This window comes from Papio anubis, chromosome 11, assembly GCF_008728515.1.
Source record: "Papio anubis isolate 15944 chromosome 11, Panubis1.0, whole genome shotgun sequence".
Classification (NCBI taxonomy): domain Eukaryota; kingdom Metazoa; phylum Chordata; class Mammalia; order Primates; family Cercopithecidae; genus Papio; species Papio anubis.
Genome location: NC_044986.1, coordinates 29,057,714 through 29,083,136, shown reverse-complemented (window position 1 = coordinate 29,083,136; position 25,423 = coordinate 29,057,714). Strand labels below are relative to the sequence as shown.

Below are 25,423 nucleotides of genomic sequence, written 5' to 3'. Positions count from 1 at the left end.
CTCGGGATCCAGTACGTTGGGGAAAGGACAGCAGAAGGGGGTGCACCTGAGTGAGAAGCGTAGCTGAAAAAGTGGCTGGGTTTCTCTATGCCACCAAGTACCCATTTCCGTATGACAGAGACGTTAGTCACTCGGGCCTCGAATTTATACAAGGTCTTTTCTCCAAATAGTATAAAAAAGTGGCAGCCATGGCGGGACCACTATTGTGCAGGATGTGGATCAAAGTTGGACATTCCCACACCTGTCCCTGTTAGTGCTTTGGCTGCAAGATGGTCAGGCCAGGGGCTCCTGGGAATAGCGGTGCTGGGTCTTAACACAGTTCCCTGTCAGCCTTCTTGTAGATCCTCTGCTCATATTCAAGTACAGACTGGATCTGGGATGCAAAAAGAATTACACCAAATCCAATATTTGCATTGTCTCTAACTCAGGGTCCACAGCATGTTCTGCCACCATCTTGGCCATTCATGGTGATCGAGAAGTAAACTGCAAGGGATCAGTCCCTAAACCCAAATAACAGCTTTACCAACAGATCCCAATGGTATGAAAGCAAACCAGCTTCCCGCTGAAATTCTGTTTCCTCTGTACTGTAGGGCTTGGCTTCCTGGCAGGCTGAGCATGGCTCCCACGAAAGCCCGCCTTGTCCCCAGAACAGGGCTGGCAGATGCCACCAGGGGTGTGAACGTGAGGGATGCCCTCATCTTAGCTTGAGGGTCCCATGTGCTCTACAAGACGTCAGCTTTTTGGGGTAGGCTGGCGTGGTCTGAGGGGACATGTAGGGAATACTCGCTAATGAGTGCTGGGGCATTCTTGAGCATCTCATAGAAGGAGTCCAGTGTCTTACGGTAAAGACTTCGTTGCAGGACGAAGGGCCGGAAGAGGTTGAGGGGCTCGGCCCTGAGCACGGCCTCCGGGAGTCCCATGGCCTCAGGCACCTTGCGGTTGCCGATGAAGAAGTGGTGGAGTTTCTTCTCCAGCAAGCTCTTCTCCAGGAAGCAGAGCAACTCATGCAGACGAGCGTCCAGCTGCCCTGCCTTCCAGTCGGCCGCCTGCCGGAGGAGTAGGAGGTGCAGCAGGGCCGTCTTCAGGTGGTAGCTGCTGAGCCCGCTGGGGCCGGTCAGGCGGCTCTGCTTGGAAAGCAGGAAGGAGGCTATCTGCAGGCAGCTGAGGTGGCAGGCGCCCTCGGGCAGCGCCTTCAGTGTCATCCTGAGGAAGTGTCGCTCGTAGACAGCAAAGGACAGGAGCCAGTCTGTGCTGGAGGCTGGGGTGCCCTCAGAGGGCTCCCTGGGAAGGTGGGAGACAAAGTACAGGTCCGAGTCATCACACTGGATCACAGGAATCAGGTTGAAGGGCATGAACTTTCCTGAACGGAACTTGATCTTCAGGGACCCCGGGCTGTCCAGCTGGCCAAAGGCCAGGTCGAACTCGTACTTGTGGGCGATGCCGTGCCAGGCTCTGGTGAGGGCCGTCTGGAACCACTTCATGACTTGCATCGTGTCCAGGTACAGGGAATCTGTGGCACACAGCAGGTTCTCCATGTCGCCGCAGGGAGGCGCCATGCTGTTCCTGCCGTGCAGGAGACACAGCATGTCTTCCCCAAGCTTGGTCTTGCCACAGATGCAGCTCAGTGTGTCCCCGTCAGCGCGGACCACCTTGATCTGGCCGTAGCCCTGGTGATCCAGGGGCACTGAGCGGCCGGAGCACCAGAGCTCTGGGTGGAAGCGGTAGGGCTCGGGGGGTGTGAAGGGCACAAAAAGGTGGCACAGCAGCGGCCTGTCCACCTGCCAGTTCTCATACATGCTGTCCACGCCAATGAAGTCCTCCACCTCCATGTCAGTGTCCCGGTTGCAGAGGCTCCTCAGGGCTTCCAGCAAGTCATCTACGAAGCCTTCCAGGAACTCCCGGGTACGGGCTGCATCGGCCGTGGCCCCCCGGATGCAGCGCTCATAAAAGTGGCCAAGCGTGGCCTTGTTGGGCAGGGTGAGGCCCTGCAAGGGAGTGCCCCCCAGCCCAGGCAGCTCATCCTCCTCACCACCCAGGCACTCAGGTGAGGGCCCCTCCTGGTGGTCCTGGCGCCACACCTCGATCATCAGGAAGAGGATCATGCAGAGGGTGCTCCAGAGGTCCCATGCCACACGTGTCTCATTCTGCTGCCTGCCCTCCTCCGCCACCTGCTCCAGTGCCTCCTTCTCGGCTGCCAGCCGAGCCACCTCCTCCTCCAGGCGCAGCTGCTCCAGCTGCAGCTTCTCCTGGTGCGCCTGCATCTTGCGGATGATCTCTTCCTCGTTCTCAGGGACCGTGGTGTTCTCCCGCGGGAACAGCAGCGGATGGTTGATGATGGCCGTCACCACCACCAGACACACGCGGAACAGCCCCATGGCCATGGTTGGAGCTTTCCTGGGAACAGAGGGAGACAGATGGTTACACCAAACTTCCCTCAATGCCACTTCGTCCCTGGACCCCGCACTAACCTCAGCCCCTCAGGGCTGATTAACGTCTTAGTTCTCCCACCTAACCCATCGAGAGCTCCCTGCGGCTGCCTCAGGAGCTTCAGTCTAGCCATGGAAGAGCCCCAAAGGCCTACCCTGGGGTAGACATCTGTTTTTGTCCTACCCAGACATTCCTGGATGGCAGCAGCACTGCACTGTTCCTGGGGACCAACCCTTTTCTCCTACCAGTCCTTATGGCCAGGGCGAGGATATAGCCACCTCCAAGCTCCTGGGATGGGCTCAAAACCCAGGCCCAAGACAATCAGACATTCTGCCGCCCAGTTACAGCTAGAGCGATTGGTTCTGGGGTGAGCATTTGATCCAATTCGAACCAATGAGAGACAGATGTAGGGTGTGTTGGGCCTAATGGGAAGAAAAACTCATCCTGTTGCGAGTTTGGTTGCTAGGTTGCTGAGGGAACAGGATTATACCTGCAGTGGGCTCTCGCGAAGGGAGCCCGCCTAAGAAAGACACCAACATAGAGGAAAGCAGAACCCCGCTCCCCACACTCAGCTCTGCTGGAAGGCATTGCTGTCTGAGCTCTTTAGTCATACTAAAGAAACCCTTTTTAAGTCAGTTTGAGTGGCCTTTCCACCACTTGAAATCAAAATAGTCCTGAATAAAATATCCCCTTCTCTCCCAAGTGAATGTCATCTTCCTGCAATACAGTAAAGCCTAGTGGTTAAGGGAGAAAGGGCTAGGTTCCAAACCAGCACTGTTAACTGAATAGCTGTGTGACGCTGGGCATGTTAACACACCTCTCTGAGCCCTGGTTTCCTTACTGCACAAGGGGAAAGCAATAGTATCTCACAGGGTCACGGTACTGATAGATGCAATGATACCTGCAAACTGCATGGCCCAGTGACCACTGCATAGCACATATTCACTGAACAATAACTTTCGGAAGTAGATTTGAGCCCTTATCCTCCTCTTCTGTAAACATCTCCTTCTGACCTGGAAGAGCTTACCCCAAATTCAGACACACTCTCCTGGCTTTTGTCTTTCCCCAGGACAATCTTGGTGACGACCAGAGAGCAAAGAGTCACTAGTTTCTTCCCACCAGGCATCTGAACTTTAAATCTGACTTCTTAGTTGTGAAAGGAGGCACTCTTCCCCTAGGATAAGTGAATTTTTAAGCCTCAAGTGACTTTTGGAGAAAGGCTAATCCCTACAATCTCTGCAAATCAAAGTGTGGTTCATGGACCAGCAGCTGCAGTATCTCCTGGAGCTTGTTAGCAATGCAGAATCTCGGCCCCACCCACACCTACTGAATCGGAATCCACATTTTCATACCATCTACATAAAAATCTGAGAGGCACTGTCTTACGCTGCAAGCCTTACTTACACCCTCTCCTCTCCTCAGCAGAAACCCTGGGACTTAACAATCTGCTATTTCCACACTGAAACTATCCCCCTCCTTGCTTGGGACCTCCGTGAAGGAAGCAAATGGCCAAATGCAAATCAGTTGAGGTCCTGAGGTTGTTGAGAGCACAGGGCTCTTCGTACCATGCCCTGGTGCACGCCAGCACTGGCTGATAGGAGCTACTGTGCCAGCCTGAGCCCCATTCCCTTTGGCTTGAGCCCCTGACCTGGAATTTGCACAATAAAATTCTTGTCCTAATGGTGCCTAGGACAGGGATTTGTTTCCAGGTAGATACCTCTGCAGGTTGTCCCTGGCAAGTGGCAGTATGGAGATGGACTGAGTTGGCTGCTGGTCATGCCTAGACAAAGCTTGCTGCTCAGATGTGACTCAGACATTCCACCCCATACACAACTGGACAGGTCTGCAGGAACCAAAAGGGTTGGGGAGTGGAGAAGGTGCGTCCTCCACCCTGAGGATTCTCAGCGTAGGCCTCAGAGGTGAGCTCTGAAGCGCTTACAGGTTTCCGCTGGAGGAGGAAAGCGGGGACAGGATAAAGTGGAGGAAGTCACACTGCAAGGTGGGTAGGGTAAGGAAAAAGTGCGGGGGGCAGCGAGCCAGCTTTCCTTCCCCAAGCCAAGGAGCAGCTTGCTGGATAGTGGCAGAAACAGGTCAGCTTGGTTTCTACATTCGACAAACATCAACAGAAAGTTTTGCCAGGGAGGGTCCAAGGCATAACTAACTGCGAGGCTGGGTGATTAACATGGGTGAGAATGTTAACACAAAGGTGGAGAGTACTCATAGCAGAATATCAGGCAGCAGCCAGTTAGGAGATAATTTGGGGGGTTTTAGGGTCCTTCAAGGCACCTGGATCACAGGCAGCCACCTTTGGACACAATGGGCCTTGACCAGTCACAGTAATGGCCCAGACAACCACCTACCCAAGTTCCGTGTCAACTCAGGGCAGGATGTCACGAACAGGGGAGTGGGGCCGTGGGCAAGCCCTATGGTTGGGAACCCTCCCTGTGTCTACGCCACACTTCACGGTGCTACTTGCTACATCCTCATTCCTGCCAGAGGAGGAAGAGCTGTAAGAGCCTCCCTGTATTGGCGCAGGCAAGGTTCAGAACTCCAAACCAACTGAAGGGACCAACTCTGTGTGCAAGGGGAAAAGAGGAAGACTTGAGAGGAGACAGACTGGGTCAGAACCCAGTATGTGCACCTACTGGAGGTGACTTCGAACACATCACTCCACTTCTCAGAACCTCAGTTTCTTCATATGCAACATGAGAATAATCATATCTGCTGTTATAAAGCTTTAACGAGATAATGCATGTAAAGCGCTCAGCAACAGGCTTGCCCCTGAGCAAGTTTTCTTATAAAAGAAACTGTGATGGGATGGAAATATGCAGATGACCCTGCCTGCTGGGGTTCAGGGTAGAGTGAGCCGCAGACGCCCCTACAAGGAACTTTGGCAGGAGGTAGGCAGCGAATAGTAGCACTGATAATTGTAGGATTACAGACAAGACTCAACAGAAGCACCAGGGAAACAGGGCACCAGCCCAGGGAAGGACTGCAAGGAAAGGGGGCCTGGGCTGTAGACCCAGCAGACCTGTGTTCTAACCTTGAGTGACTACAAGTGGATCACGCAGCTTCTACGCTCCCACGCTTTCCCTGTGAGAAGGAATTAATAACACTGCCTCCTTCACAGGGATGTTGGGAAAGACGAGTGAGATCATATACCTTGGGTGCTTAGCACCGTGCCTGGCACAGGGCAGGCTCCTTCTCCTCAGCATCCACCTACTTCTGCTTTCTCACCTGCTGAGCACAGCAGCCCTGCCCGAGCCCCAGGCACGGAGAGTAAACACACGCTCAAAAGTGCTCTGAAAGCACAAGATGTTCCGCTGCTATTTCTCTTTCTTGGCACACCCCAGGGTCTGCCCTGGCCCCCAGCAAAGGGGAGAAGACTTCAGAGCCTGGGATCCTCCTGCAGGTCAGGGGTTCCCTCTGACTCACTTTCTGACGTAAACCATCTCCCCACTTCCCCGGATCCGATCCCAGCTGTCATTTGGCTCCTCGTTAAACTCTGTACAGGCTGGCTCTGTCTACAGCACCCTATGGGATAGGACAGGCTGAGGCAGAGAATAGGGCTGTGGCCGCTCAGGGCCCACTAGATGGGGCTCAGTTTGAAGCCTCTGCTCCTTCCTCCTCCCAAACCCAGTCATAGAGACACCGCCCTGGGGACCCCAGGGGTCAGAAGAACCTCCTGCAGGCCAAGGGGATTCCAAAATAAACCTTAAAAACTAGTTCATGCCATGATGGGAAGGAGGAGCCAACAAACCCCATTATACCCTCCTCCCTCTGGAATTCAGGCACAACTGACCAGCATTAACATTAAAACAGAGATCCTAAGAGTGACAAAACAGACTCTGTAGCAATAAGATACCAAATTTCAATGCAATATAGCATCACATGAGATAGCAGGCCCTGAAAGAAATCAAAGTATTTTACCCCAAAATATAATTTCTTTGACATATTTTGAAATGGCCCTGCAAAGCTGTCTATTGTCAGGAAAATCTACATTCTGTACAGTTTCCTTCCCTTTCCAGGTCTCTTCCTGATCCAGGAGAGATTAACTAAGAGTCTGGCACCTTTTTAGGTCTGACAGAGATGTACCATCTCCTCTCTCTGAAATCCGCTTCCTGGGACTTCATCTACATAGTAAGAACCGTGGTCTCCATGTCCCTTATCCCAGACACTCCTTTCTACTGATTCCAGGTCTTTAGATAATAACTTACTTAACTCATTCAACCAACTACCAAGTCAGAAAATCTTTGAATCCACCTGTGACCAGGAAGTCACTCCTTGCCCTCACTTCAAGTTGTCCCATCTTTCTACACCAAACTAACATATTCCTTACACATGCATTGATGAATGTCTGCCTATAACTTCTGTCTTTTTTTTGGGGGGGTGGTGGTGGAGGAGTAAGTCTCATTGTGTTACCCGGGCTAGAATGCAGTGGAGTGATCTCAGCTCACTGCAACCTCAACCTCCCAGGTTCAAGCAATTCTCCTGCCTCAGCCTCCTGAGTAGCTGGGACTACAGGTGTGCCCCACCATGCCCAGCTAATTTTTGTATTTCCAGTAGAGACAGGTTTTCACCATGTTGACCAGGCTGGTCTCGAACTCCTGACCTCAAGTGATCTGCCTGCCTCGGCCTCCCAAAGTGCTGGGATTACAGGCGTGAGCACCTGGCCTGCCTGTAACTTCTGTCCCTCTAAAATGTGTAACATCAAGCTGTAACCCAACTGTCTGGGGCACATGTTTTCAGGATCTCTTGGGACTGTGCCTCACGCCTTGGTCACTCAAATGGGTTCAGAATAAATCCCTTCAAATATTGTATAGAGTTGACTTCTCCACAAAAGGGAAGGAAGCAGGGCATTCTGACATTCTGATACAGGACGGGTAGTGAGGAGCCTCTCACAAACCATGGATATGTGTATATGTGTGCATGTACTTGCACATACCAGTACATGCCTCCCCAAAGAGTACCCTATTCCCAATTCCAAGGATGTCCACCTCTGCCTTGGCCCAAAGTTCTCACCTCTACCAGGCTCTCCCACACTTGTGGTCTGAGACATCAGCTGGCGGGTTTGGCTTTGAGAATAAACCTGTGTCACTTGGCGGGTTTTTTTCTGTCTGCTTGCCAGGAAGCCAGCAGGAAGCCTGCTGAATTCCTCTCCACCTCCGCCCTTGTCCAGAGAGGGGCAGCCCATGCAGTTCACAGCTAAAATTAGCCTGGCAATGCTGGGGTCACGGGGCGACAGGGGCTGAGGGAAGACGGAAGTTCTGGGTGGCCCGGACAGAGGGCTGCAGGTGGCTCGCCAGGACCAGTGGTTTACTCAGACCCTTACTCTGAGGCTGGCCAGAAGCCAAGACCCTGGGGGAAATCCAAGACGGCTTCCTTCCTTCACTGAGGTCCCTCACTCCTGGGTCCCCCAGAGCCTGCAGCACTCCCCACCATCGCTTAATCCAATAAACACCACAAAGCATTGTCTAACAGCCATAGCTCTCCCCTTTCTCAAGCCCTCACTAGGATGTACTGGGCACTGCACACACTGACCACTGTAACCTTCTAAGAGGTGGGTGCCATCCCCGTTTTGCAGATGGGTTAACCAAAGCCCAAGAGACGAAGTCATTTTCTAGCCACAGGACTAGAAAAGCCATAGCTGGGCTGAGATTCAAGCTCATTCTCTCTGTCTTTGCCAGCAAAGTTCAAGTTTTTCCACTGTGCTACATGTACGGAGCACATACTGAGTTCGAGGAACATGCTGGACGAGTATGGCCTGACCCCCGGTAGCAAAAGCATTACAATCCACGTGGGAAGGTAGACAGCCACTACGTATGGAGTCCCCAGACAGAATGAGATGTGGGGCACAAAAGGCACTTGAGCTACAGGCTGCAAAATGCAGAGGAGGGAGGGAGCTTCCTTCCTGTTCTCTGAGGGCCTCTCCTTGTCTGGTGCTCTCCCTGCCCTCACCTGTTGGGGAGATGTCGGTGTGCAACCCCTTGGCTCCACCTTCACCTCCTCCTCTCCTTCCAGACAGAATTCCTACAACCAACCAGGAAGAGTAGGAGCCTGTGTCCGGCCCCACAACTTGTTCATCACACCGCTTTTGCCCCACTGCCCACCTCCTCCCACCGAGAGTTGGCTGACCATAGCCTTAAGCAGCATGGGTCAGGGCTGCAAGGATGCCGAGAAGAAGAGGAAGAGCGCGGCAAGCCCAGAGCCACAAACGCACCCTTTCCACCTACTTTCCAGGACCCATTTTCTTGGCCGCCCGGTATTCCCTCTGGGACAGTGGTTCTCAACCTGCTTAGCATCAACAGTGCCACCTGGCAACTTGTTAGAAATGCGAATTTTCACAGGCAACCTCTGACCTGCTGATCAGAAATTCCACGGCTGGGGCCCAGCATCTGTGTCTCAACAAGCCCTCTAGGTCATTCTAATGCCCGCTCATGTCTGAGAACCATCCCTTCCCAAACCAGGCATCCTCTGGGTAGGAGGGTGGGGCTCCTGCAGTGTTGCAGCAGCCCACATCCTGAAAATTGCCAAGGGCTTGCCCAGCACGCAGCCTGACAGATGCAATTAGCTCTGCTAATTACAACAGCAAGAGAAGGCCTGGCCCTGGCGTCACGTTCAGAGCCAAAAGGAGCAGCTGATAGGTTTCCTTTACGAAATGGAATAAAGGACTGGCTGATGGCAGGGGAAGGCGCTTTTAGCCCAGGCCTTGGGGGTGACTTGGTTCCCTTTCACTCTCTAGGTTCTGGGTCCTCCAAGAAAGAAGGAGCCAAGGGAGACCCGGACTGCCATGAGTTTGGGCTGAACTCCTACTGTATCCTGGCCTTGTGCTGCAGTTTCTCAGCCCCAGCTTATGAGGTACACAGTTGTTGGAGGAAAAGCAAGCCAAAAATTTAAGCAAGTCAGAATACAGAGTTGAATTTGGGTTTCTTTATTTTACAGAGGTAGAAACTGAGGCCTCAAGAGGAGCCATGCTAGGCCTGGAGGGTGGGTGGAGTGGAAAAGGCAGGCTGAGCATCATCCCGTGGACCCTCCCAGGGAGCACCTGGCAGTGATTCCAGCACAGAACAGGGGAAGGGTGGTGAAAGCTGAAGATGTTTTCATGACTAGCCATTTACGAAGCAGGTACCCGATACCAGGCAGGATGCTAAGTACTCTGCATGTGTTTTGTCACTTAACTGTCACAACCTCATTTAGGTAGTCGCATTAAAACTCTTACAGATGAAGAGACTGATGTTCTGGGAAGGTCACTGGGTGGCCTCTAGGATTTCTGAGTCTGCAGTGCATGACTGAATGTGAGCAGCACCTAGGCTGAGTCTGCCCCTCCCTCTGGTCTCCTTCCACCCCCTCAAGGGACTGATGGAAAACTGAATGAGTCCCTTCTCTTCCCTCCTTGTTGCCTAACTCAGGACAGAGGACACAGCACAAATGGCTCAGTAACACTGGCTCTGAATGTGTCACTGCTCAGCCTGATTGGCTCCCATCCTTCCAGGACAGTGGGAGAGGAGAAAGGCCTTATCCCAGCAAGTGCAACGCCTCAGAGCTGCTCCCACCAGGGCATCTCTGGCTGGGTCCCTCTTCACTTGCATTTTAAAAAGGAGACAGGAGAGGGAATATAGGGGGGCAGTTGAGCAGACTGGGGCTGGAGGCTGGGCCCTGGAAGGGAAGGGAGGGACAGGCAAATAAAGGAAGTGAGGAAAGAGGAAGGAAGAAGACCAACAAAAAATCATTGAGAAAGTAGGTGGAAAGGGTGCGTTTGCAGCTCTGGGCTTGCCGCGCTTCCTCTTCTTCTCGGCATCCTTGCAGCCCTGACCCCATGCAGTCACCTGAGCCCTCTCCCACTGAGCAGGACCATCATGTTGGCCAGCTCACCTTCCCCAGACCTGCCACCCTGTGGCCACTGGGCTCCTTCCCTTCCTCTCTCCAGACACCTGTCTCGAGGACCTAGGTTGTAAAATCAAGTGTCTGGGAGGGCCAGCCCGCAGGGAAAATGAGCGGGGCTGTGGTGGACAGTGAGAGGAGGGGACACTGGTCAACTGGATGGCACATGCTTTGTCTGAAGGGGTGAGTCCCCATGCCACACATTCTGTGCACCTGGAATGGCAAGATCTTTTTTTCCCTAAGAAAAGCCACTAATCTGGACTTTATCAAAATCCTCTCATTTTTAAATGTTGGCTGCTATTTCAAAAATTCTTTAAAAACCATGTGAGCAACACTGGGTGCAGTGGCTCACACCTGTAATTCCCAGCACTTTGGAAGGCTGAGACAGATGGATCGCCTGAGCTCAGGAGTTCGAGACTAGCCTTGGCAACATGGTGAAGCCCCGTCTCTACCAAAAATATAAAAAAATTAGCTGGGCGTGGTGACCCATGCCTGTGGTCCCAGCTACTCAGGAGGCTTAGGTGGGAGGATCGCTTGAGCTTAGGAGGCAGAGGTCACAGTGAGCTGAAATAGTGCCACTGTACTCCAACTTGGGTGACACAGTGAGACCCTGTCTTGAAAAGAAAAGAAAATGAAATAAAATATGTTAGTGACCACCCAGAGCCTGTGGGCTGTGGTCTGCAACCCCCCATGAAGCATTCCTCAAGGTAACCCCTAACCCGGGACTCTCCTTACTCCTACCCCATCAGCAACTGCTCAGCAAACCCACTATTTCCTCTGAGTCCATGACTCCCTGAAATACCGGCTCCACCTTTCTCCCCAAACCTAGGCCTGACTCTACTCCTGTGCCTCCTCGTTGGCCCCAGCAATCACACTTGGGATAATCCTAACCAGCACTTATGAGGGCTGACTCTGTGCCAGGCCTTGCAGGAGCTTAGTGTAAATGCCAGAGCAGATTTTCTTCCTTCCCCATGGCCTCTGCAAGGACTAGAAGAAAAGAGAAAGAGGCTTTGTTGGGTTGGCATCCTGATGACTTTTTCTAAGTCCCTCCCTCTTCCAAGAGCGAGCCTTGAATACACTTAATGCTTTGGGTGGGTGGGACTGGGCACCCCCTGTGTCCAGCCAGTGTGTGCACATGCGGACAGCAGAGGCTCACCTAAGCCAAAAGGCCTAATGGTGCCGCACTAAGGAGCACTTGGTATTACAGTAAGGTCTGTGGGCCCCAGGAGCCCTGACTGTCCCTCCCTAACCCAGGGGAGAGCCCAGACTGACTGACTGGGATGCTGGGCTCAGAAGCACCCGGGGGTCAGTCTGGACCTTGGTGAGGTGGGGCAGCAGGACAGACAGCAGAGAGGGGAGAGCTCCAGCCCAGTGCCCACCTGAGGTGGCCCGACCGCCGAGCCGGCAGGGAAGGACACACGGGGCAGGAGCTGCCCTGTTTGCTCCAGCGAGCCTCTGTTGTCTGCACGTGAGCACGCTGGCTGCACTCACAGGACGTGCTGCTCACACCCGTCCAAAGCATTACGTGCTCTGAAGGCCCACTCTCAGAAGAAGGAGCGGTTTCAAAAAGTCACCAGGATGCCAACTCTATCCTCAGGACTGGGTCATGGGGGTGGTCTGCCAGCCAGCAGAGGCACAGGAAGGACAGGGGGCTGGACTCTGCTGACTCTGGGTGGGCGAGCCACATCCTTCCTGTTCCCGCTCCTCCGCCGGCTGAGCAGATGGAGAAGGCAGGGAAGCCATCCTCTCCCAGGAAGGACAGAGTGTCCCTCCGTCCAGCCGCTCTGCCTGCCTCCCCCAGCAGGACATCACAGAAATCTCAGCATCTTGGGACAGACAGACAGACAAAGGCCTGATCTCTATGGCCGGGTTGTGGAGAGGACAGTGAGAAGAGATTACAAGGAGTAAAACAGTGGCAGAGACAAGGAGCGGGCTCCCCTGCAACCCCTGAGCTCTGGCCCACACCGCCTTTTCTCCCACCCATCCCCTCCAGGGCATCTCAGATACGTTCATCTGTGTGGGTTGAATGGCAGCCCTCAAAATATACATCCTCACGCTAGTCCCCAGCCCCTATGAATGGGACCTAATTTGGGAAAAGGGTCTTTGCAGATGTGATTAAATTAAGGATCTTAAGATGAGATCATCCTGGATTACCTGGGTGGGCCTTAAATCCAATGACAAGTATCCTTATGAAGTGACAGGAAAGAGAGAGACAGAGGAGAGGTGAGGGGAGATGGAGGCCGGGATGGGAGTGATGCTGCCACAGCTGAGGGTCACCTGAGCCAACAAGAGCTGGAAGAGGCAAAGAGGGACTCTCCTCTAGGGTATCCGGAGGGAGTGTGGCCCTGATACCTTGATCCTGGCCTCCAGAACTCTGAAAATAAATGCCTGCTGTCTTAAGCCCTCCCCGTGTGTGGCAACTTGTTGTGGCCACCTCAGGAGACTACTGCAGTCTCAAATCGCGATGCACCCTCCTCTCTCCCAGCCAGCTCCCCTTGCTGACCTTCCTCTTTGTTGGAGTATCTCCAGTCTCCCCAGCCACCTCTGACCTGGCCTTTGCTCTGCACCAAAGCCCGGGGCTTCCATGTGAAATGGTATCTCTCTCACATACTGGCCAGCGTAGGCCTTTGGGGTCAGCTCGTCTGAGCTCTCCCTAACACCCCAAAACCCCGTTAGCTCCCCAACCCTGCATGTCTCCCCTCCCCATTTCAATGGAGTCTTGTTTCCATGGGACACAAGTCAGCGCTTTAAGAATGTTCAAGGCCTGGCCCAACCAGCCTCAGAAGTCCTCTCGGTGCCCTCACTGCCTGGCCCGGCCACTTCAGATCATCTCCTGTCCCCTAGATACCTCCTGCACCTCCCCACCATTCCCGGAAACATCCATGCTTCACCTCTGTGCTGGCCGAAACCCTACCCAACTGACCTCACAGCAAGCCCATCTCAGAAACCACTTCCAAGGAGCCTTCCAGGATCCCAAGACAAATCCCTTTCTTCTAAGGGATAGAAGAACAGGGGAGGGGGACATAGGAATTAGGCCTCACTAAGTGCAGCCAGGCCCCTCATGTAGGTCAGGTGGTTCTGTAGATGCACCGGCACACAGCAGGCACCCAACTGTGGCTGGTCCCGTGTGTCTCTGTCTTTGAGTTATTGCATGTAACCCACGCAGCAACCCCGGGGGAGGGGGCCAGGAGCCTCATGTCCCTGGCAGGAGCCCAAGGCGCTGAGAGGTGGGGCAATGCGCCCAAGGTCGCACAACAGCCTGGCTCCAGGCCCCGTGTCACCCTGGTGTGCCCAACGGCTGCCTCTGTCCTTGTCTTGCCCCATCACCTTCCTCACTGTGAGCTCCTCCAGGGCGAGGGCAGGGTCCTGTTTGTCTTTGCATTCCCCTGAGCAACTGGCATAACCCTGTGCTCCGTGCTAAGGACACACACTATCCTGGGGGCCCACAGCTGACACCACGCACTGGAGGCACTGCTTTCACAAGAAAGCTCCCCACAAATGCCCGCCACTCGCAGGAAGGAGGCGTCTCCCACAGCCAGCCTGCGGGGGGAAGGTCTCCCTTGGCCACCAGGACTCCCACCTCCGGTTTCTATGCCTGAATCACAGTCCCAGCAATGTACCCTCACCACTTCCCGTTGTCCTACATTGGCTTGGTCTGGGCTCGTATTCCTCCAAATTTCCCCTAGCCCTGTGGTTGCATCTCACCCACAGGGTGCTGGTTTGGAGACAGCATGAATACCCACCTCAGGGCAGGACATGCCAGAGTTCCCACGAGTCGTCCCCTTTCTCTCTCTCCACCCCATGATCTCACACCCCCTGCCTCCAAGCAGAGCCACAAACGTTCAGGCAAAACCACACTTTCTCGGTGGGGCAGGGAGGGGAGGCTGCACGCGTAGACGCAGGCTCCGCACAACAGCAGACACACTGACTCAATGGAAAGGGGAAGGGACTGGAACAGAACCCGGGAGTAAACACAAAGGAAAACAAGGAGGGAACAAAGCCCTCCCTTTGGCCACTCCCCGCCCCCTCCTACTTTCCCCCTTTCACCGAGAAACTGGGATGGATGGAATTAAATAAAGGGCCAGCACCCAGCAGCCACCTTCCTTTTGACCCCTGGATGGGAACAAAGACAGCCCAGCTTAGACAGACACCCTGCCTCTAGGAGATGGGGGAGGATGAACCCCCCAAGGCCTTGTCCATGGCCTCAGAAAGGCTTGTTCCCCACCACAGCCTCCCCACTCCACTGGTCTCTTACCCACGTCCTGGCTTCCTGAGATTCTGGGCCCCACACAGCGAAAGAAATCCCAGACTGTTCTTCTAAGCTGAGTCCCCTGCAGCTTAGGCAGTACCTGACACAAAGCCTGGGCCCCAGCTGGGCTGGGGAGGGCGGGGAGGGGAGAGGAAGGGAAGCGCTGTGGGCCTCCTGCACGCATACACAGACACACACACACACACACACACACACGCACGAACGCACACGCACACTCTCCCTGAAAAGATCTAAAAACCCCTTTCATCTCAATAAAGGGGAACAGTAACAGACACAAAGACAAAGGGGAGGCCAACCCAGCTGTAAACAAATTAAGAGCGTCTTTGCTTATGCTCTGCTGCAGGGATCTGGGCTGAACAATAGAGCCGGGCCTCTGCCAACCCTCCTACACCAGTTAGTCAGAGCAAACCAGTCCTCCTCCTCTCTGGAAAGCAGAGGGCCCACATGGTAAGGCTAGGAACAGTTAGCAAAATTGCTCCCAGAACTACCTATGACGACTCAGAGTCACACTCCCTACGAATTGCACAAAACAACCCTACTATGACATCATTTTCTAGCCACAGGAACGGAGCAATAAGGTGTGATGCGGGTGCTCCACCGAGGCTGTGCTGGCACCCAGTAGGTGTCCAAATAATGCCTGCTGAATGCATGGACCCGCACTCGTATGTGTATCAGTCAGACTGAGGTGGGCAGCAAGCAGCCACTGATAGTATCAAGTTCACATGGGCTCATTTCCACTCCTAAGGTCATCGAGAAAGAAACAGCCCAAAGCTCATCAGCTAAGAAGAGCTTAACAGTTTGCAGAGGCTTAGAAAACCATTGCTAAGGAGTCAAACTCTGGAATCCGACGGCCTGGGATTGAATCTTGGCTCTACCACTTGCTATGGCAATAGTGTCCAATTTACGGCCTTGTGGACCATCTCACAGTCACTCAGCAGGGCTTGGTAATGATACTGCTGTTGGCACTGGTACTGGTGCTATGGTCGGGTCTCCCTTTGGATTTGTTAAATCGTCACAGTTGCATGTTAAGGAGTCCTCTGGGAAGAAGTGGGTGAACGACATCCCTGCAGCTCCTCCAGAAGCCTGGGGAGTATGACTAAGTTGTCTCCTCCACCTCCTTGTCTTCTAAAGGCCCCAGGAGCTGACACAGAGGAAGAGGAGGAAGTTTGGAGACCTAGGAAGGTCAGCAGCACCCTCCCTCGCTCCCTCCAATCTGGCATCATTGACACTGGCAGCTCTTCCATTAGGTTCTGAGTACCCAGCGTTGGAAGAGGGTAGATGCTATAATGATGAATGCTTGCTGAATACATGAATGGAGTTAGGATTGGGATAAGAACCTCACTCACTGCCTTTACTCCCAGGAGCAGGAATCTGAAATTCCTGGAGTGAAGTGGGAAGCTCTGGATAAAGTAACTTCTATGTTCTTTCTTCCTGGGAGGCACACTGCAGTCAGAAAAGCAACGTGCTAACAGTGTAAGTGCCTTGGAAAATGTAAGCAAAATCCCTTCCAGACGTAGCCCTGGAGACAGAAATGGCTGCAGCCCCGTTTGGTCTGGACTGGCCTTCATCTAACTGCAGGCGGACTCACTGCCAACGTTTAGAAAATGGCCCAGGAATGAACCCTGACACGTTTGTCTGACCCTCAGCTGCCGTGCTGTGGACATCTCCCTTCTTGCTCAAGCTTCTTGTAGAAATGGATGATAAACAGAGGATTACAGGGTAAGAGAAGGAGCAGAGAAGTAATTCTTCTTTCAGGAGAAAACTGGACAAGCCTCAGGGCCCTGACACACCACGGGAGGGTTTAATAAATTACAACTACTGCATCCCATTTATTGAGGCTTAAGTATTGTGCAACAATGCTTTACACGTATCATTCTCACATTAAACCTCTGAAGCAGGCACTTATCTCCATTTTACAGAAAAGGAGACTGAGGCATAGAGGTGAGGCCACCCACCAACATCATAGAGCCAGGATTTGAATCCAAACCTATCTGACTTTCAAGCCTATAATCTTCCCATGAAGCCACAAGCTGTGCTGCTCAGTGACTTGGTATCTGTGAAACATTAGGCGTGTACCTATGGACTTTCCTCGCCTGGACTGTTTAGGGGAGGGTAGGTGACAATCTAGACAAAATGTGGCTATGAAGCAGGGAGTTAAACCTAATGAACTTATGAGACTCCTTTCTACCAAGATTCTGTGAGGGTGGCCTGGGCTATTTGAGATAAAAGGAACGGAAAGCCTTCTCTGCAAAAAAGGGAGTGAGGGCTCTCTTGACACTGGCAGGTAGGTATGTGTTGGGGTGAAACATCAGGAAGTGGCATGAGTACATCAGGGACATTTTGGGGCAGCACACAGGGGTAGGACCCAGGCAGCCCCTGCTCTCCTACCCTCCAGCCCAGGCATGCGGCACCCCTGCCTTCTTGGGAACTTTGGAACAAAGTCTAAGCAAACAAAGGACGCGTTCATAAACTTCAGGCGGGTCCCCTGACGGCTGCTAAGAGGCTATTGAAGCCGGTTCCCATGAGAACAGTATGTTATGAGCACGTGCTTTTGCACCAGCGGGCAGGGCCAAAATAATGACAGCACCTTCCCTGCTGCTTTGATACAGGAGGAGGGGGCGAAGGTTGGGGGGACTCCTGCATCAGCTTCAGGGAAATGAAAGGAGAGAAAGCAGTAGCAGCCCAGGGTAGTATCCAAGCTGAGCCCCTCTTCCCAGGCAGTGAGCGTCCCACTGTGTTATGCACCTGGAAGTGAGTCATTTGATAATTGTGGGGCTTTGTATTTTTCCTAGGGACTTCCAGCAGAGGATTGCAAAATGCTAGGAATATTATCAGGAACTGGTTGTTACTGTGCCCATTAAACAGAAAAGAAAACTGAGTGCTGGAAGGGAAAGCCTTTCCTTCCTTTCATCCTCAGATAGCTCAGGCCACACTCACAGAATCTCTTGGCAGAAGGAGTCTCCGAAGTTCACTAGGTCTGCTAATATCAGAGTGAGTCACAGCAGGAAGGGACCAGAAGGCTCAGGCCTGAAGTTGGTGGTCTGCTTGCTGTCTTCTCAGTTTTGACACTTAAACTTTGTGGGATTCTTTATGCCATCTGTATGTTTTCTGGGCTACGGTGTCCAGATGCCTGAGGTGGGAGAAAGAGCCTAAGGCTCTGGGAGAGAGCAAAGCTAAGTTCGAATCTCTTCTCTGTTGTTTTCCGTTTGGGGCAAGTCCCTCTGAGTCTGTTTTTTCACCTGTAAAACTAGGATAATACCCACCTTGAAGGGCTGTTGTGAGGAGGAGAAATAAATACGTATAAACCCCTAAAATGGGGCTTTGATCAGTAAATGAAGCCACTATTTTTTTTTTTACAAAGCCATTCTACTTATATGAACAATGTCATATCCATAATGGTGGATTCAGGACCAGATTTGTAAATAGAATCACAATCTGCAGGTTAATGATACTCTAATTTTCATTTATAAACCTGAAAAAGCTAGGTGCATACAAGAATTAGGGCAATGACTTTAGCCACTGATACCCCGGACATCAGAAAAGCACCTGAAGTTATGCCTAGTTGCACAAAACAAAAACTTTAATCAGGCGCCTTCAAATGGAAGCACAAGGCGATTCCTGAAACCTCTAGAGAGAGACCTACTGTATCATCTAATTTTTCACCTTTCTTCAGGGCAGGGAGTCCTCCCTTTCCTGCCTCCTTCGTCTCCTGTGCTGATGTTTGGCAGCCCTTGCTTAGGAGGAGCAGCAGGCATCACCTGATAAGATGTGACAGAAACCACAGGTCACCAAGTTAAGAGCATCAGAACTGCTGAGTGACCTCAGCCTTGTAAACAGTGCCATCCCAGGGACAAGGTGGACATCCATGGCTGCCCCCTCTGACTCCACTCCCAAATTAGCAAGTATATCTCAAGCACATCCAACTGAAAGCATTCCATGAATTTAGTTTAACTCATCTAGAATTCCACAGGGAATGCTAAGCTGAGTGAGGTGAACTGTGGGACAGGATTCCTATCTCCAGTTGGTCCTGCCTCTTGGGGCAGTGGATTCCATACACTCTTCCTCTCCATGTGCATTTCATCATAAGGCTCCACAAGGCCACTGAATCCCTGGCACGGGCCGTGCATAACATAGATGCACAATGGCTGCTTGATCAATGAGGCCCCTGTAATAAGGATGTGAGTATCCTGTTTCTCACTCTCTTTTGTGGGGAGGCTGAAGAATAGAAAGTCAGTTTTCTGATGGCCCCAACACTGCTCCAGCCTGCCCTTCCCCTAACCCTCCTTACAGATCCAGGCTGCAGGAGGCCCCCTAAGGAGTCCCGCTCAGAGAACTGAAGGAGACGGCAGCTGTCAGCACTGGGCTCTCTGACCCAAGGCCTAAAGACACACCACCAACAGACACAGCCCAGATCTGAAACTGCAGCGCCTCCTTCTTCTCTTCACCCTCCCGCTAACTGGGCCCATCCTCTCCCCAGTCTCTGAGAAACATACCTGTGAACGTTACACCTTCTATGTCTCTTCCCTTCAACATGCGTCTTACACTTGAGGCCGATTTTTCACCTCCCCGTCCATCTTAGGGTGGAGGCGTTGCCCTGAGCAACAATGATGTCACCTGCAGGGTGCTTCCATTTCACTGATGTCACGGGGTGAGCCTAACGGATAGCGGGGGGATGCACTCTCTGTGGGAAAATGTCACAGGTCCTAAACTGTTGAGGAGGGGTCTGCAGGCCTCTTGGGCACTCCCAAATGACCCCTTTCCTCTCCCAGAAGAGCTCCTCACCCTTCCTTCCTCTCTGGACGCCTGTTGGAGCTCAGGCCTCAAATCTGACTTTCCCTCTGCCAGAGTCAGCCAAAAGATCAGCACGAGCAGCTCCAAACAAACTGCTGGAAAGAGCACTAAGGATAGATGTCCTCCCCGTCGAGGACAGATGTCCTCCCCGTCGAGGATAGATGTCCTCTCTGTCTAGGACAGATGTCCTCCCTGTCTAGGACAGTCTAGGCCCCTACAGCCTTGTCCTTTGTCCAGACCTCAGAGGAGGGAGCATGACCTGATGGGGAAGTTGGGGCCCAAGTCGGCAGAGAATGCAGACCTCCAATTGACCTCTGCTGTCCCAAAGGGCGCACACTGGCCAGATTTCCAGTCTGCGCCAAGCACGGTGTTCAATGCCTTCTGCGCATTGTCTGGCTCAACCCTCCCCACAGCCCTGAAGGTCATCCCCATTTTACCGATGATGTTACCGAGACTTGAAGAATCAAGGCACCTGCCCAGCTACTGAGAACGCCCAACAACTGAGTGGTGGAGCCAGGATTCAACTCATGTCTGCCCCACTTCAAAGCCCATGCAGTCACACCTCCTTGGCTCTGGGCACCTGGAGATGCGGCTCACTAAAGATGAGCCATGAAGGGCCTGGACAGAGACCAGAAAGAGCCCTTTAAATCCAAAGAGGCCAGCTGAGCAGGGCAGGTTGCCTGAGGCAGCCAAAGCAGGCACTGCTTTAGGAATGCTTCACCCTTGGCCTACACAGGGGATGCAATAACTGGCCAGCCTTGGCCCAGCCTTGGCCCAGCCTCCATGCTGATTAGGGACCATATATCCTTGCTCTATGCTTGGCTTTCTATTGATCCATCCAGGTTACCTGATGCTCTTGATTTGCATATAGCATTTACTCTCATTGCCTGGCTCTACAACCCTGAGACTGTACAGTAGTTACTGAATTTACACACATGCAAATCTATGTCTCTGGGAGCTAATGCTTGCAAAGCACTAAACAAATAGGTAAATAAAATAAAAAATTACTACATTATGAAAGAGGAAAGGGAGAAATGCTACCAGGATTTCTCAGGGAAATAATGTCCTTGAGGCACTGGCCAAGGAGATGCCCACAGCCAGGCTGATCTGAGTATCCAGTCTACCTGGCAGGTATCTTTCTGCTGGTGAGAGGGCCGCAGAGGTAGACAAAGCCCTGCACTCTTGGACATCACTGTCCCTCACCCCCACCCCACGGTCCTCCTGCCTGGTTCTGACTCCAGCTTTGATAAGCGCAGTCCACCTTCTGGTCTTTGGTTTCCCATATGGCTTGTCCAGGACACAGGGAAGAGACGACATTCAGTCTGTGTGATGTTTGCAAAGTCTCCTTGCAAATTAATAAACCAGCATTCTGACTCCTACGCCCACTTCTGGGAGCTTTCTCAGGGTGAATCAGTAGCTCGAGTCCAAACCACTCTGAAAATTATGGAAATCGGGTTTCTGAGTGGGCACAGCTAAGAGCCATCCCCTGGGACAGGCGACGTGATCCAGGTAAACACCACCCTCTGAGCAATCTGCTGGGCACCAGCTGGCCCCTCCCAGGAGGCATCTTGACTTCCTCACTGATGAGAAGCCTATTTTGTTTAAAGTGCCTATTGACAGGGCATAGTGAAATGCTCGGTTCCAGCTAATTAAGCGCTCAGCTGTACGGTGTGGAAACTAAGCGATCATGTATATGGAGCTGTGATATGGAGTTTCAGGAAGGGTTCCTGGACGAACTTGGGAAGGGCATTTGTGGGTGAACAGGACTTCAACAAGGAAGCAAGAGACCACAGATGGGGATCAGGGGTTTGGAAGGTCAGGACAGTTGTCTCACCTCCTTCCACTCGCTGTCTGCCTAGGTCAAGACCCTGCGTGCAGCCACCGCCGGTTCCCTCTGAGCCACACCTAGGGGCACTTACTCATCACCCTCATACCAGGCCCCAAACTGGATCTGCCACCTCATACTGCCCCAGAGATTAAGGAAAGTCACTTGATTCTTGGGCCAGGCTCCCCATCAGCCATCAAGGCCCAGCTTTGCCTCTTTCTTTCCTCCTCTTCCTCCTGCCAGATGAATTTCCCCTCCTTCCTCCACCTGGGCTGAGAACAGGTATTTCCTCCTTTGAAAAAGAAAGAAAAAGGCAACTGTTCTTCCCCCTTTCCCACGAGGGTTGCCAATTAAATTAGCTTTTTAAGCTTAAGCTGCTTCTTGGTCTATGAATGTCCAGTGATTGAGACTCACCTTCCAGGCTCCAGAACACTTAACATCCCTGTGCCTCAGTTTTCTCATCTGTAAAATGGAGTTAACAATACCTAACTCATAGGGCTACCGTGAGGATTAAATGAGTTAATACAGGCTAAGTACTTTTGGGGGTGGGAAAAAAAAGCCTGGCTAATGTTAAGCCCTAAATAGTGGTTGTTTATCAGGGCTGCTGTGAATGGTGGGCCAAGCAGTGTACTGCTCAAGGCACTTGGCTGAGGGGTGAGGATAAATCCAGCTCACATGCCACTTGCCCAGCTACATGGCTTGGCTATGTCCACTCAAATAAGGCCAGTATTTCTAAGAGGCATCAAATCCCATCCTCTTGCCAAGACGGAGCACCTTATTCTAATTCATGCGAAGGACTGAATGGGCTAGCAGCAGCCCTGGAGGTTATCATGAACAGTTCTCAGCATCCTCGTGGCTCTGTACTCCTCCCCAGCAAGACTGGATGACAGAAGGGTCCAGGATGGCCGGTGTCATCCATAATAAAGTCCTTCTCAGCTCCCAGAACACTTGGAGCACCCGCCCCTCCCAAGCAGGTTCTCCATTAAAGCCCCACAGGCTGCCGTGCCACCTCATCCCTGCTGGGGCGGACTCTCAACTCCAAATATGGAACCTGAGTCTTGGACTCTGAAAACACCTTCTCCTGCCCAGTTATTATTTTTTGGGGTGGGGGCAGCGGGGCATGGGGGGGTAGGTGAAAGCCAGGGTCTCAACTCTGTCACCCGGATGGAGTGCAGTGGCATGATCCTAGCTCCAACCAAATGATCCCAGCTCTAAGCCTCGAACTCCTGGGCTCAAGCAATCCTCCCACCTCAGTCTCCCAAAGTGCTGGGAAGATAGGCATGAGCCACCCAGCCCAGCCTCTTTCCTGTTGACGGCCACCTGTCTCTGCTGACAGCTGTGAAAGGAAAATACAACCTCAGGACCCCAACCTCAGGATGCCAAAGGGAAAAATTAAGCTTGGGAACTGAGCCATGCAAAAAACAAAACCGAAAACTGGGTTCCTTTTGTTGCCAAACAGATAGCTATAATTTCACATGCTTACTTTATCTTATGTAAAATGTAGAGTTACTGAGCATGAGAAGAATGCACCCAGGGAGAGCAAAGAGTCAGTGTAACTACTTCATGGTTACCCACAAGTGGAGAAAATCTGAAGGCAGAATGGCCTGGAGCAGCAGCGACACACACGAATTAGCAAACAATGAAAGCCACTTAGGCACGTGGGCTGGAGGGAGGACTCAAAAACACAGTCTATTCTGTTCTCATAAGGGGGAAAGACAGCAATCCACTTTTCTGATCATCTATTTTCAGGGCTAACCTGGGCCTAAAACTGCACCAACCACGGATGAACTTTAGCTGGCAGTCAGATAGACTTGGTTTGTAAAAGGCAAAAGCCCTGGGTCATATCCAACAAAAAAACAAGAAAATAGAACGCGACCCCAATTTAGATCCAAAAGACCAGAGTGCGGATTGCGACCAGTATCTAGTACTCTACTATTTGTGAAATGAGACCAATATCTGGTACTCTACTAGTTGTGAAAGGGTGCTTTTCTCACACCAGGAAAAGGGCAAAAGGCAAAATGAGGTCCCTGCCTGGTTCCGTAAAATATTTTACCTTCCTGGTCGGCGGCAATTTTTTTTTTTTAAAGAAAAAGCGTTTTGGATGGGGAATCCGGCCCCGGAACTCCTTGAGTCTTCACCTGGCAGCCAGAATGGCGAAGTCACAGGGATGGGGCTGAGGGTGGGGTTAGGGGTGAAGTGGCAGGGTTATTTGCAGCCTCAAGAGCAAGTCTGCACAGCGTGAGGTCTGGTCCACTAATAGTCCCGAAAGAGGAAGCGCCGGGGACTTTATCCGGCCTGAAGCAGCCCCCTAACTTCACTACCAGGAACCGAGAAAAAACAAACTTCACTCCCATTCCTCCCTTACAGGAAGGGAGGGAAGGGGAAGGGGAAAAGGGGGCAGCAAATGAGCAGGGCGACCCCGCTTTTCTTTCTGCGGTAGCGCTCTGCTCAGGATGTGAGAAGTAACGGGTCACCTGGGCACTACGAACAAAAACGTGGTCCCGCTCTGGGCTCCGAGGCTCCGCGCGCCTCGAGGAGGAACTGCCCGCAGCCTAGCTGGAGCGAGCGCCCGCGACGCATTCCCCCGCACGGCGGGAACGAGACGCGTGACCGCGGGGAGACAATGCGCCCGCCTGGGCACGCGCGCTTTAAGGGGGTCTCCAAAGTCAGCCCCCACCCGGGGGCCGAGCAGGCGCCCGCGATCCCCACACCCTCCTGCGCCCCCTCTCTCGGCAGCCATCTCCCGCACAGCTCCTCCGAGTTCGCGGGCTCCATCGCGCCCTTCTTCCTTTAGTACACTAGGCTGCCCCGGGACTTACGATTGGCCTGGGTCCCGGTCCCGGTCCCGGTCCCCGCCGCGGGAGGACGGCTCCAGCACAGGCTTTGCGCGCGGGTCGGGGGCCGGGGTGCCGCAGCTTGTAGGTGGCTGCGGCGGAGCTTGCGGGCCTGCACTTAGAGGGTCCCGCCTTCTGGCCTACAGCGGCCGGCTCTCAGAGTTACTCATTTCCTGGATGTCACAAAAACTTTTTCCTCCTCAGAAGAACAAAACACCCGCCTCTACTCGCGGCCGCGGAAGCTCCTTAAGGAGGACCGTGTGGGTTTTGGTGGTTGGGCCCAGGGTCGGCCGGGAAAATCTGCCCAGTGGACCCCAGAAACTTCCCCCGCATGGCAGAACTGGAGAGTGACTGGGAGAGACGGAATCAGGCCACTCTAGTAAACTGGAGCGAGTGGACAGGGGCCCGGAGAGGACGCCCTTAAAAGTCGTTCTAAGCAGCGGAGCGGAAGGAGTTAAGTCCTTACAAGTCTGGGAGAGTTTTCTGCGGCGCGTTTTACAAGTGGCGGAATTCCTGGGGCCACCTATTTAGTCTCTTGGAGGAAAATATAACTCTAGACATAACGCCAGCCTTTTTCTCTTGTGCAGCTTGAAAGGATTAAAATAACTCGCTTTTTTTTTTTTTTTTTTTTTAGAAGGAGTTTCGCGCTTGTTGCCCAGGCTGGAGTGCAATGGTGGCGCTATCTCCGCTCACTGCAACCTCCGTCTCCCGGGTTCAAGCGATTCTTCTGCCTCAGCCTCTCGAGTAGCTGGGATTACAGGCATGCGCCACCACGCCCGGCTAATTTTGTATTTTTAGTAGAGAAGGGGTTTCTCCATTTTGGTCAGGCTGGTCTCGAACTCCCTACCTCAGGTGATCCGCCCGCCTCGGCCTCCCGAAGCGCCTGGGATTACAGGCGTGAGCCACCGCGCCCAACTTTTATGATACTCAGATGCATGGTTGCTTTTCTCCGGGATTAACCGGGCACAAAGGAGAACGGACAGGCGCAGAAGTTTCTGGTTACTGTTGTGACGGTAGATAAAGTGTTACCACCCCTATGTTAGAAACAGACAACTGAGGCCTGGAGGAGCAGCAGCAGCAGCGTTCTGGTCGAGCTTAGTAGTTTATGAAATCCATAACTTCTACTGTCTTCCTTTTGACCTAGCCAAATCCCATCATCAGTGGAAAAGGCAGAGAAGGGTTTGAATGAATTCTACATTAAGCGGCTTTGGGGGGCACCAAATGCCAATGAAGGCACATTGGGGAAATTGGAACACGCTGTCCAAAATGATCACCATTGCTACTGCTATTTGGTCTCAGATCACCTTCTTTTCGTCTTTTCCTTTAACATTCGCCTAGAAGACTTTTTGGCTGAGTCCGAAAGATAAACAGGCAATGAGAAAATGTTCTAAAAAT

At 52.6% G+C, this 25,423-nt stretch overlaps 1 protein-coding gene across 1 annotated transcript; it reads right to left on the bottom strand.

The window, feature by feature from the left end:
• Positions 1 to 567: 567 nt before the first annotated feature.
• Positions 568 to 24,484, bottom strand: ITPRIP (inositol 1,4,5-trisphosphate receptor interacting protein). The gene is given in 3 exon segments (XM_021943654.2): positions 568 to 756; positions 759 to 2,394; positions 24,014 to 24,484. Coding segments are annotated over 2 exon segments (1,647 nt in total). The 5' UTR covers positions 2,382 to 2,394; positions 24,014 to 24,484; the 3' UTR covers positions 568 to 732.
• Positions 24,485 to 25,423: the final 939 nt, after the last annotated feature.